Here is a 12,496-nt window from a genome sequence, read left to right on the forward strand (position 1 = left end):
CTTTGTTTACCAAAGATGGCTGCAACAGCCAGACCCAAGCCTAGAACCAGGAGCTTCCATGGGTCTCCTAGCTGTGTGGCAGGGGCCAATCACTTAGGCCATTCTCCACTGTCTTTTCAGGCCATTAATAGGGCACTGGATCTAATGTGGAGTGTCCATATGGGATTCTAGTGTCTTTGGTTGCAGCTCTTTAGCTACATCTCAATGCCAGCTCATGACTATTAATTTCTATATCATAAGAAAATAAAATTTTGAGTTTCCATCCCTAATTGATTCAAAATATGAAACATGCGTTGTATCCATATGAAATTAGTGAGATTTCATTAAATGTAGTCTCTTGTGTTTTCCTGTTCTCCCTGTGTACCCTGCCATTGATACCCCAAGTCAATAATCATAGACATGTATAAAATACATCTACTGTTAAATTATTTAACTGAAAGAAAAAAAACCCACTGCTCAGCTTGGGATAACAGTAGGAGGGGCATGCACTGTGGGATAGTGACTGAAACTGCCACTTGAGTTACCAACATTCTGCAAGGTGCCCAGTTCGAGTCCCATGCTCCACTGTTTTGTTTTGAATGTCAGAGTTACAGAGAGGGACAGAGAGAAAGAAATTTTCCGTCCTCTGGTTCATTCCCCATGTGGCTGCAATGGCCAGTCTGAGCCAGGCTGAAGCCAGGAGTTTCATGTAGATCTCCCATGTGGGCAGCAGGGGCCCAAACACATGGGTCATTTTGCTACTTTTCCCAGGTTGCTAGTGGGGTGATGGATTGGAAATGGAGCAGTCGGGACTCGAACCGGTGTCCCTATGGGACGCTGGTGCTGTAGGAGCTGACTTTACTACAGTACTGACCCCCTTCTGCTTTGCTTCTGGTCCAGTTTAATGGACATGGCAAAGTAGCACAAGATGGCCCAAGAATCCAGATAGAGACCCAGATGGGGCTCCAGGTCACTTTGTGTCCATTTGGGAAGTGACCCAGCAGATGGACATCCTCTTTGTTTTCCCCTCTCCTCCCCATGTCACTCTACCTTTCAAATAAAGAATTAAAATACTAAACAACAAAAAACCAGAACACCATTCTGTGAGTGATCAAATGTAAGGGCCCTGGCTAGGCTTGCTAGATGGCAAGATGTGAATCCAAAGCTAGGCTTGATTGATCAGCAGTTAAATCCAGGTGACCCTAGAGTAATGCTGGGACATCCAGTCACTCAGACATGCCGATTATATTTGCAATCAGGACACTGGCTAGCAGCATAACTGTGTCAGGGCCTAGACACTTGTGACTATTGAAATTCAGTTCTGAGTTAGGTCTCTGACCTCATTTGTGTTTGAAGCAAATGAAACCTGAGCAATCATCATTTAGATGCCAGCCACAGCAGGCAAATGTCGGCAGTCAGCCTAGAAAGATGACGTGGCTGACTGTCAACCATAGTGCTGAGGAGGGCAGGAGGGCATGGTTACAGGGAAGCCCAGGACACCCTGGTGGTGGCTGGTTTTCTGCCCTCATACCTGCTTTTCCCAAGCTACTATACCATGAGATCAATGTGGACCTCAATCCTTACTTGGTGTGTGTGAGGCCAAGCAAGGCCCCAGCGTCTCATCTCAGGCAGGGCATCCCATGGCACTGCCACGTTCTCCAGTCTGGGACACACCACTGCCAGGGGACAGGGCTTTGACTGATACGAGGGGACTACCAAAAGTGTGTGGGAAACTGTCATTTTGCAAGACTGTTACTTGTGGTGTCCAAAGGTCATTACAAGGAAGGTTTACCTTGGTGCAAGAGATTGGTAACCCCATGTATCTTTCAGGATAAGCATCTCCATGTTCTTTTGAAGCAGGCTGGTAACAAATGGAGGGTTTCAAAGCATTTTAGGATTTTGGATTTTCAGTTCTGCAGATATCCCCAAATCTCAAAGCCCTGAGATCTGAAACATATTCAGCCCTGGGCACTTTGGACCAGGGATGTTCAAGCTGTACCAACAGCATCATTTGGCACCCAGCTTTAAAAAACCCAGTGCACCTGGTGGGTCCTTTCTATTTCTCTTGCAACAGGAATTCATCCCAGTTGGTGCTGGTGAGCATCTGCAATGGGTGCTCAGCCTCCCACTCCCTGCCAGCAAGCATGGGGCCCTCTGCAAAGGAGAGTTTGTTCAGACCAGAGTTGGGGTGGGAATCAGAGAGAGGCTTCGCTGTTACTGCAGAATAAAGGGGGTCGAGAGAGAGAGAGAGACTCCCATAGTCAGGGTCAGCCAACAAGGAGCTTTGGCTACTACTTAGGAATCAGATGGCTCGGTCAGGGAGGGCACCAGCAAAACAAAGACCCTGTTTTTCCCACACTGCCCCCTGCTCTCCCCAGGGCTCTGCTTTGGCCAAACACAGTGGTTACCAGGGCAGCAGGACCTGAAGACATGGCTGAAGTACATGGTCATGCCAGCTGTGTGGGGCTGAAAGAGTTCACCTGGGCTTGGAGAGGGGCAGAAGGGAGTAGAAGCTGAGAACTGAACCTTGTACTCAGTGCCTGATGCAATTGATCTGGTGGACACTCAGCAAACATGTAGTTGGCACTGCACGGCCAGCACAGGCAGGGAGCTCATGGTTCTGAGACGGTGGGGTCTCTCCCCACTCAGACTTGTCCAGCTCCAGACAGCGTTCATGTGACCCATTGCAGCCCTTCTTGGAGGAAGCTGGGCTTGGGGGTGCAGGGGGCATCTTGTGGGTTTTCGGGCTTTTTGGAAGAAAGATATGTTTGTCCGTGTCACAGCTGGCAGATGGCAGAGCTAAGTTAGTTGTGGGTCTTTGCCCTCATTTGCCATGTCCTGCCCCTTCATGTGAGGAAGTCTACCTGGGGAGAAACCACGCATAAGAATTCAGGTATCTTCACCCAGAATCTGAATAACAGGAGGAGCTGGCAACGGGGGTCCTAAGAGACCAGGACAGCTTCCTTTGCTCCTTAGGACAAGGAAGCAAACAATATCTAAAACACTTCCAAGTGGGCAAACATGCAAGGTCACCTGCTGAGAGGCAGAAATGTCCCCAGGCCTGTGTGACAAGGACCAGGCAGGACAGCACCTGCTCACGCAGAGTGTGAATGCAGTGGGAGGAGCAGAGTCTGGCTCAGACAGCGAGTATCTGTCGTAACATTGTGTGGCTTTCTGTGTTGTGGGGCGGAGCCCTAGATGTGCACATAATGAAAACACTAGGTGACAAATAGGAAAAGAGGGAACAGGGTAAGGGATGCAGACAGGGAGCCGAGGTAGAGACTTGGGCGTGCCACCTGATCTCTGCATTTACTTCTTGTCCAGGCTTGCGGGCACAGCTTCCTAATGGAGACCCATCAACCAAAACAATGCAGCCGGTGTGGCCCCTGGACAAGCAGGAGTGGTCATGACCGTGGGACCCTGGGATGCAGAGAAGTCAGCGTTGGCTCCCCTGGGCTGCTTTGCAAATAGTTGTCTCCGCTGCAGTGAGCAACATGTGACTAACTTACTGGGATTTACGGATTATTCTAATTCTCCAGTGCAGTGGTTCTCAAAGCTTGCTGCCTAGACTAGCAGCAGCTTCAACAGCCACAGGGAACTTGTTGGAAATGCAAATTCAAATGTCCAGCGTCGGCAGCTCTGGGAGTGGGGCCCAGGGATCTGTGCTCGCTCCCAAGCCCTCTGGTCACCCTGAAGCATGCTCACATTCGAGACAACTGCTGTCAGGTTCCTGATGCTCAAGGGAGGCAGAACATGCCCAGGAGCCCTGGCAAGGAAGAACTCTGAGATCACCAGGGGCTGAGAGTGGGAGGGGACGGATTCCCCATGGGAACAGGCAGAGCACAGGGCAGTGTGTTGGCCTCAGGGTCAGTGCTTGTTGAAAGCCAGAGCTGATGGGAGGATGGGCATGAAAGGGCATTGCCCAGAGGTAGACAGCAGAGCCCACTGGACTCATGCTGTGTCTCCTTGCCCTTCTACTAGTGGTACTGTACACAGATGTTGGGACGTGGAGATGCTGCCGTGACAGGTAGCACACAATTCTTCCGCGGAAGACGTTTCGTCTAGAAAGGGGACAAAGATAGGAACGTGCCATAATTGCACCTTGCTCATGGAGGAAGGCTAGAGATGGCTTTGGGTGCTACGCCTGGAGAGGTGCTTTGAAAGGAGCAGGTGTGGGAGGTGGCTGCAGCCGCGTGTGTTACAGACTTGTTGTTGCCAAGTTTCCCCACTTGGCTGTTGCAGGACCCCTCTGGGGAGAAGAGCTGGGAGGGAAGGCCAGTCCAGGGGCCAGGGGAGGGAAGGGGTGAATCCTTGCTAGTGTGTCAGGCACCCCCACAAGCACTTTGTTTGTCAAAAGCCCAGTGACCTGGGGAGGTCATAGTGTCTGGCTGCCTTTGAGGTGTTTGAAGGAGGAAGTGGCTTTGGCCTCCTTCTCTGAAGCCCTGGCCGAGAATTGCTCCCGGGAGCTTCTTACATTGGGAGGCTAGACTCTGGCTTGGAGGGGGCTGGAGGGGGCTGGAGCACGCTTCCGTGGTTGGTGGTCATGCTGCTGGCTGCCGACACTAGCAGAGGGTGTGAGTTTGCACACAGCAAGCGATACTGGAATGACTCAACCTTAACATGGATACTTTACTTTTCTTTCAGGAACATCCAAGTCCAAGGTGAGCATCCGTTTCCCTTCACCATGCGTCTTCATTTCTGTCAAGTTTACAGTCTGTTATATTCCCACATGCTCATACCTGTGCCTCATCCCAGTGGGTACTTTGGACCAGTGGGTACTTTGCTGCCAGCACCTGGGAGGTGCTGATGCTGCGCTAAGTGCTTCCCAGACCAGCAGCAAATCCTTGTTCTCTGTGGAATGATGGGCATTTTGCAATTGCTGATGAGTGGCTAAATAGATATCAGCTACCCGCCTCCCCCTCGACGCTGTTACCAGCTTTGTGACCCAAGACAAGCGAGGGTCAAATGTTGACTCTGCTGCTCCCTTTTGACAGAGTTGCTTCGGATACCCCTTGAGCATCTTCTTCATTGTGGTCAATGAGTTTTGTGAAAGGTTCTCCTACTATGGCATGAGAGGTATTTGCACCACCCTTGGCCTGTGTGGGGGTGGGAGGGGAGACAGAAGGTGGGCACCATGGCCAGTCATAACTCTGTTCCCCCTCCCCCTGCCCTCTGCAAAAAGCACTCCTGATTCTGTACTTCAGAAACTTCATCGGCTGGAACGACAACCTGTCCACGGTCATCTACCACACCTTTGTCGCCCTCTGCTACCTGACTCCAATCCTTGGAGCCATTATTGCTGACTCATGGCTCGGCAAATTCAAGTGAGTGGTTGCCTTGTTATTGTTGCCAAGTTTCTCAGCACTTAACAGAAAAATGGAGGCTCTTCCAGGCCAAAGGAATCAGTGTCATGACTGTAGCAAGCGTATTCCCCATCCCCAGTGAGCTCTGCAAAAATAACCAACAGCCAAATATTGTCACAAGATAAGTGACTCTTCTTGTTGGGACAATTTCCAAGGTTAGGTAGAACAGACACCTGGAGTTTTCACAAAGAATGGAGACAGTGAGTCTTGTCCTTCTGGTTGAAACTGCCCTAAGCTCTTAGGGAGGAGGTGTCAGCCTCACTTGGGCCTGTCCAGGACTGGGCTCCCACAGGTTATGACTGAAAGGAGAAGGTGTGTCGGGGAGGGGAATGTGGGGCTCACTCGCGGTCTCTTACCCCTTCCAAACACAGGACAATTGTGTGGCTGTCTGTTGTCTACACCATTGGACAAGTAATCACCTCTATCAGCTCCATCAATGAACTCACAGACAACAACCACGACGGGACCCCTGACAACATTGCTGCGCATGTGTGAGTGGGTGGTCCTGCCGCTGAGCCTTTCCCCAGCCCTCCTGGCTTCCTCTTTCCCCTTGAATTTCACCCCAAGTGAGAGGAGGCTTTTCCACCCTCAGCAGCAGCTGGTGGTCTAGGGGTGGGGTCTGTGGTCAGCTGCCCCCTGTTGGTTGTTGGGAAGCAGTATACCCTGGGACCTGTGTGTCTCCAGTCACCACTTCCACACAGGTGCAGTCGGGAGGCAGGTGTTGTCATCCATCTTGATGTTTTAGGACCCAATTTGCATTGAAACTGGAACGTTAACCCCCTGGTTAACGTTGACCTCTGACCCCCTGACCTCCGACATGCTGCTGCTCCTTTGGCAGTCCCTCCCCTCATCTCTTCCTGGGTTCAGTGTGACTGACAGCCAGTCTCTCCTCTGGGTTCCTCCCCTCTTTCCCATAACCCTGCCGAGCAGACAACATGTGAAGTTATTCTGTTTTTTTAGATTTATTTAATTTTTTTTTTATTGGAAAGGAGATCAGAACTACAGAGAGAAGGAAAGACAGGGACAAAAATCTTCTGTCTGATGATTCACTTCTCAAATGGCTGCAACAGCCAGAGCTGAGCTGATCCAAAGCCAGGAGCCCAGAGCCTCCTCCAGGTCTCCCACGCAGGTGCAGGGTCCCAAGGCTTTGGGCCTTCCTCTACTGCTTTCTCGGGCCATTAACCGGGAGCTGGGTGGGAAGTAAAGCATCCGGAACAAGAACTGGCACCCATATGGGACCCCAGTGCTTGCAAGGTGAAAATTTAACCATTGAGCCATTGCATCAGACCCTATGTGGACTACTTGTAAACATCTTTTTGTTCCCTGTTTCCATGCCGCAGTCCATGGATCCATGCATAAAGCACCTCACGTGCTAGGAAATAACATGGGGAATCATGATGGTATCTACATCCGCGTGTGTCTGGCTTGGCTGTCCATGGCTGGGATGGTGGCCAGACGGGTGCCCAGCTGTCATTCTGCTCCACAGCTCAGTTCCCTGTGCACAGGCTGCTCTGTCCCCTCCCCCAGCTCTTCCACAGCCACAGGACGGGCCCGGGTTGTCTGCTCCGCGCCTCAGTCTCCTAACCGGTTACACCACTTCTAGAACTTGGATTTCAGAGCCCAGGCCAGCCTCATATCCCGCCTGTGAGCCTTCATTATCGTGGCCACTCACAACAGTTCCTTCACCTTGGGGCCTCCACTGTCACACCTGTGGGAGCAGCAGCCACACCACTGCTGTCCTTTAGGCCAGGTGAAGCCCCTGGAGCACAGCCTGGCTGATGATAAGGAGATAAGAAATCTATGCATGAATCTAAGTTCCACTTTCCAGCTGTTTTCATTTTCTAGATAGCAAATAATTAGAGAGTGGGAGGAATTTGAAGGCCCATGAGCTCCCATGTGCCCTGAGCTCTCACTCCTGTAAAGGGTTGAGTCCCTCTGAAGGACCTGGGTAGAGAAGACCTCTGCTGCCAGAAGCCCTAAATGCGCGTGTCCCTCTAGGGCGGTGTGCTTGATCGGCCTGCTCCTGATAGCATTCGGCACGGGCGGCATCAAGCCCTGTGTGTCAGCCTTCGGTGGCGATCAGTTTGAGGAGAACCAGGTAAGAGCAGTGACCTGCCTGGGGACCACGCTCCTAAGTGCACATGCAAGAACCACAGGCTGTGGACTATCAAGTCCATTCCCTGTCGGAGTCCTGTCAAATGTGCCTGGGAGGAAACTCCTAGCTAACCTGAGTTGGGGGTGCGTTGGCCTGTCAGCTCCGTGACCGAACAGTTAACCATCTCTATCATCCCATGACAGGAGAAGCAAAGAAACCGGTTTTTTTCCATCTTTTACTTGGCCATTAATGCTGGAAGTTTGCTGTCCACCATCATCACCCCCATGGTCCGAGGTGAGCAATGCCTGGAAGGGTTCTGTTTATCTCTGTTCAATGGTGAGGAAAGCAGTCAGGCCAAAAGACATTGTTCTTGCTTTGTCTTCTCCCTCTGTTCTCTTTACTTTAGCCACCAGACACAGGTTGAGATGGACACTGAAGTCCAGAAGGCAAGCTTCTTTTCTTTCCAGCTTTCCCTCCTTTTCCAACTCATTCCATCCCTTGTCTTGAAGAGTCACTGTCATCAGCTTTTAGCATAGGCGTCGGTCTCCTTCATTCATTCTGTCTGCGAAGTCCTGATTCAAGGTGAGCGATACCAGTGAAAGGAAGCTCTCTGGGCAGGTGTGGGGTGGGCTGTGCTTGATGTCTCAGCTGTCAGGCTTTGCTGCCCATTGAAGTTTTGGGGATTTAGGAAGAATATATTGGGGGAAGCCTTTGGGATTTGCTTCTTCTCCTTCATCTCAAGTGTTTCTGAAAGAAATGCCCCAAGATGGGAATGAGACCATGTGTCTGACACCAACAGATGTTTGTGTCCACCGCGGCTGTGGTGATGGGGTGGACTCCCACATGAATGGAGCATCTGGAGTTAGTAGGCACGCATGAACAAAACTGTGGTGTCCACACTTTGATTAATGATGAAATAATATATTTTTGGCAGATACGTGTATTTCTGCATAGAGTATTTTGAAGATGACAGCTAAACCCCATCACAAGCTGTTTTGTATAAAAATGCCATCCTTTTTCTTCTTGTGGTCTCTGATCTTGGCCACCTCTGGGTTCTGCTGGCCTGTGTATCAGGCATGCTTGAATTTAAGGGGCTGAGGTTAGAACTTGTCTCTACCTTCTGCCCTCTGCTGCGGTGCGGCTTTGCTCAGCCGCCAGTAACATCTTCAAACCCAATGCACAGGTCTGTGATGTCAGGTGAAAACAGGAAGCAGGCAGTGAAGGGCTGCTGGAGAGGGGTGCTCTCTGCACATGACCAATGCCAGAATGAATGTTTTATCTTGCTCTTTTCCCAGTTCAACAGTGTGGGATTCATGTTCGACAGGCTTGCTACCCACTGGCTTTTGGGATTCCTGCTATCCTCATGGCTGTCTCCCTGAGTAAGTAGAAATCGGTTACATTAATTTGAGCTGATGACCAGGTCAGGCTCTGGTTGAATTACTGTGCCTCATTTTTGAAGATTCATGAGACAAGATACACCAGACTGCAGCATGAAGAATTGTCACCACATGTCACCCTGACTCTGAGCACTCTGAGTGGGCAGCTTGTGTCAGTAGGGATAGGATCCCAAAGAAGGCTTGAAAGATAAGAAAGCAACTTATAGGACACTGAGGAATTTGATACTTTAGGCAGTTGGGAGCGAGGGTGATAAGCTGCTAGATTAGCCTGAACCCATGGGTGAAAGCTGTCCTTGTCAACATGTGCTTATCTATGATCTGCTTGAGGACATGACAACCTGGTTCAGTTGTGCCATGAACACCTGATTGTCCAATATCTTCATCCCTAATATTTTGACTAGAATTCCCTCTCTCTAGAAGGTACACATGTGTACAAGCTTACATTTGTGCATGCGTTCCTGGCATTGGTTGCTAGAAGACGTGGTGTTTTCTCCTCGGGGTAGTATGACAGGCAGGAAGCAGGTCGCTCCTCAGGGCCTTTTCTCCTGCTCAGCTGGGATAGCTGTCAGCTTTGCACTCCGGCAATGACATCACTGGCTCTGGTTTGGGTTTGTTTCTTCAATTCTTCCCACTACCACCCCTTTCCACCCCTTCTGTCCATGTTTTAGCAATTTAGCTTTGTCCTTTCACTTATAAGTACTACATTGGTAGTCTCTAATTTTTAATGTGGCTGTTCCCCCTATGAAGCTTCAAATTTTGCTACCATCCTTTAAAAGACTCATTGATGCTTTCTCGCTAATTCTGGTTTGGATACAGAACACTTCACAAAGTCTCGATGAATTCGCTTTTGGTCTATATAAGTCATTCATATATCATAAATTGGACTTTCTCTTTTGGAGGAATTGAGAATGCTATAAACAAGTTCTGGAGTTTTCTGTGCTTGCATTAAACTTCACTAAACTAGAAGCTCAAAGATTGTTGGAGTATTGTTGGAGATTCAGTCTACTGATTGTCTTTTCCTCCCAGGCCTGCCCTGAGCAAGAATACGAGCAGGTGTCTCTTTCGTTGCTGTAAAGGGCATCCTTGGTACAGGCACATATTTGGAGAGCTAGCACATGCTTGTCAAATCACAAGAGCAAATTCATTTCAAGCTATGCATTGTCATCTTCAGATGATTAAATTATGATTGGTCAGAATGCCTGCCATAGGGGTTGTGTTTCTAGAGCCTCTTGCAGAATTGCCCGTTGTTGTTTGTTGCTGTTTCCTATCTTCATAGCACACTTTTTGCTAAGAAGGTCTCTGGAAGGTTGGTGTTTTTTCAAGGTTGTTCCTAACATTTTTGTAAAATCCCTAATTGTTGATGTAATTGATCACAACTGCCTTTCAGCATAGTGACTAAAAAAAAAAAAAAAAAAAAAAAAAAAAAACCCAGACAGACTACCACATATAGTTAAGTCAAGAGTTAAGTCAAGGTTTCTACAGGTTGATTCTCTTCTTTCTGGGTGTTAAGAAGCGGAGGGAGACTTCCCCTGCCACTGCCGCCAGAAAATAAAAGCTATATGGATGGTCTTTGTGGAATAGCACATTCATGTGAAGGCATTTATTCCTTGTGTTCATTTGGATAGAGATGGCACTGTGCTTAAATATTAGTGCTAAGTGTGTCTGAGCCGCCCCCAGTTCTGGGAGTTGCTGGTGTGACATGGAAGCATTTGTGTCTTAGGACACAATATACTATCACTCAGAGACTCGGTGTGTGTTAGACATGGAAGTGCTTTCTGAATTGGGAGGTAGGTAGGTAAACTCATTCTACAGGTAATCCACTTGTTCCTGAAGCAAAGCCATAACCCAAATGCATGTCCCTCAAGGCCATGGGCAGCAAACGTGTTGACATATTTTCTTTTCCCCCATTTAGTCGTATTTGTCATTGGCAGCAGGATGTACAAGAAGGTGAAGCCACAAGGTAACATCATCAGTAAGGTGGCCAAGTGCATTGGCGTGAGTATCTCAGTAACTCTCTCATGACATTGAATCATCCCAGAACCTTCTACCGCCTTATGAAAGTGCAAATTAAGTCTTGACTTTGCTTTAAACAAAATTTTGTGTCTTTCATTTTGATAAGTTGAAGTTTCTGATAAAAGTCATTTAATGGGAAAAGATACAAACAGAATTCTAAGAAGGAAGAATGGAAAAGGCTCAGAGTTTACAAAGACCAGTGATAGAAGAAGAGCAAGTCCAAGTGGCACTGGGGCTTGGCCAGCCTCGTGTAGTAGGAACCGGAAGCGTTCAGATGTTTGGGGTCAGTAATGCCAATTTCAGAAATTAAGGCTGAGAAAATGATCCTTAGAAATGAACACAGCTTCACCAAACATAGCCTGTAATGTTTTTAACAGCAAAAATGTGCATCTATTTCATTGCTAAAAAGAGGAAAGCAGCGCTCAACATACAGTGCCATCTTTGTTGTTAAGCAGCCAGCAGAAGTATGGTTTTCATTGGATATTTGGCAATAGGAATGTGCAGAGTTTGTTTTCTTCTCTGCACCTAGCTGGCATGCATACATGCAGGTTCATTGATAAGCAAAAATAAGTGAGAGTAAGAACATTTATGAAACAGAATCAGATGAAACTCTCCTTTGTGTGTTTTTCCTATGTTAGTGAGCATCAGTGTTGTACAGTATAACCAGGGAGAATGTGGCTCTTGTTTGAAGCCAATTGAATAACCTTTTGGAAGCTAAGGCAACCATAATGTAACTATCGGTCTCTTGCTGTCTCTTGAGCTGGCTTAGTACCATGGGTTATGTATTTGCTTTATGAAACAAATGTACTCTCTCCCTATGAGAAAAAAACTTCCTTTAGGTAAAACTCTTCCCCTTCTCTGTAACTTTAAATCTGTCCCACTGAATCAAAGAGGGAGTCACCCCAAGTTCCCCATTAATAAGTAACTGACAATTTTGCTCAAACTCTATAAAAATTACTTTGTTATATAGCCATAAGAAGCATAATGCCCAATTTGACCAAATCAGCCTTGAGTTCTTTCCTTTCGGTCATAAGCATGACCCCAGCTGTGATGACCCCTCTGCTGCCACTTCCTGTAAACACGATTTGCTTGCTCTGAAAGTCACTTCTAAACAGCAGGACCCAGGAATCTTCATAGCCTTTCATTTCACCATAGATGGGCCAGTATGTTTTTCTGATTGGTGTTACATTTAACTATAACTTTTATTTTCTCCTACATGATTTTGCATGTAGTGGGTTCTCATCCTTAAATTTAAACACTGATCCTCAACTCAGTTCTTGGAAAGCTCTCATTTGGAATAACTGAGTATAAGAATCTAGTTTTTAGGCACAAACTTTATGTAAACAAGAAGAAAATCAGATGTTTAGCACTGGACTGAGATCTTTGGGACAGGTGCTGAGTCCCCTATGGGAGTACCTGGGTTTAATTCCCAGCTCCAGCCCCATTCCCTATTTCCTACTAAGGAGTACCTTGGGTGGCGTTTGGACCTTGCCACTCCTTCAAGAAACCCTGGCTTTGGCCTGGGGTGCCATGTTTTCAGATATTTGGGGAACAAACATATGGGAACTCTTCTGTCTGTCTCCGCCTCACTTTTTTTTCCAACTGAGTTATATCATAAGTATAACATGCTTTCTGGATAATGTGTCAAA

At 48.0% G+C, this 12,496-nt stretch overlaps 1 protein-coding gene across 1 annotated transcript in view; it reads left to right on the forward strand.

The window, feature by feature from the left end:
* SLC15A1 (solute carrier family 15 member 1) overlaps nt 1-12,496 on the forward strand; it is a 43,054-nt gene that overhangs the window by 10,419 nt on the left and 20,139 nt on the right. Inside the window, exons 2-9 of the mRNA XM_040991543.1 lie at nt 4,624-4,640; nt 4,974-5,055; nt 5,162-5,303; nt 5,714-5,833; nt 7,341-7,440; nt 7,641-7,731; nt 8,733-8,816; nt 10,747-10,829. Of these exons, the coding sequence (XP_040847477.1) occupies nt 4,624-4,640; nt 4,974-5,055; nt 5,162-5,303; nt 5,714-5,833; nt 7,341-7,440; nt 7,641-7,731; nt 8,733-8,816; nt 10,747-10,829 (719 nt within the window). The remainder of the gene's footprint in view (nt 1-4,623; nt 4,641-4,973; nt 5,056-5,161; nt 5,304-5,713; nt 5,834-7,340; nt 7,441-7,640; nt 7,732-8,732; nt 8,817-10,746; nt 10,830-12,496) is intronic.

Source organism: Ochotona curzoniae, unplaced genomic scaffold, assembly GCF_017591425.1.
Source record: "Ochotona curzoniae isolate NIBS_2020 unplaced genomic scaffold, NIBS_Ocur_1.0 contig_64, whole genome shotgun sequence".
Classification (NCBI taxonomy): Eukaryota; Metazoa; Chordata; class Mammalia; order Lagomorpha; family Ochotonidae; genus Ochotona; species Ochotona curzoniae.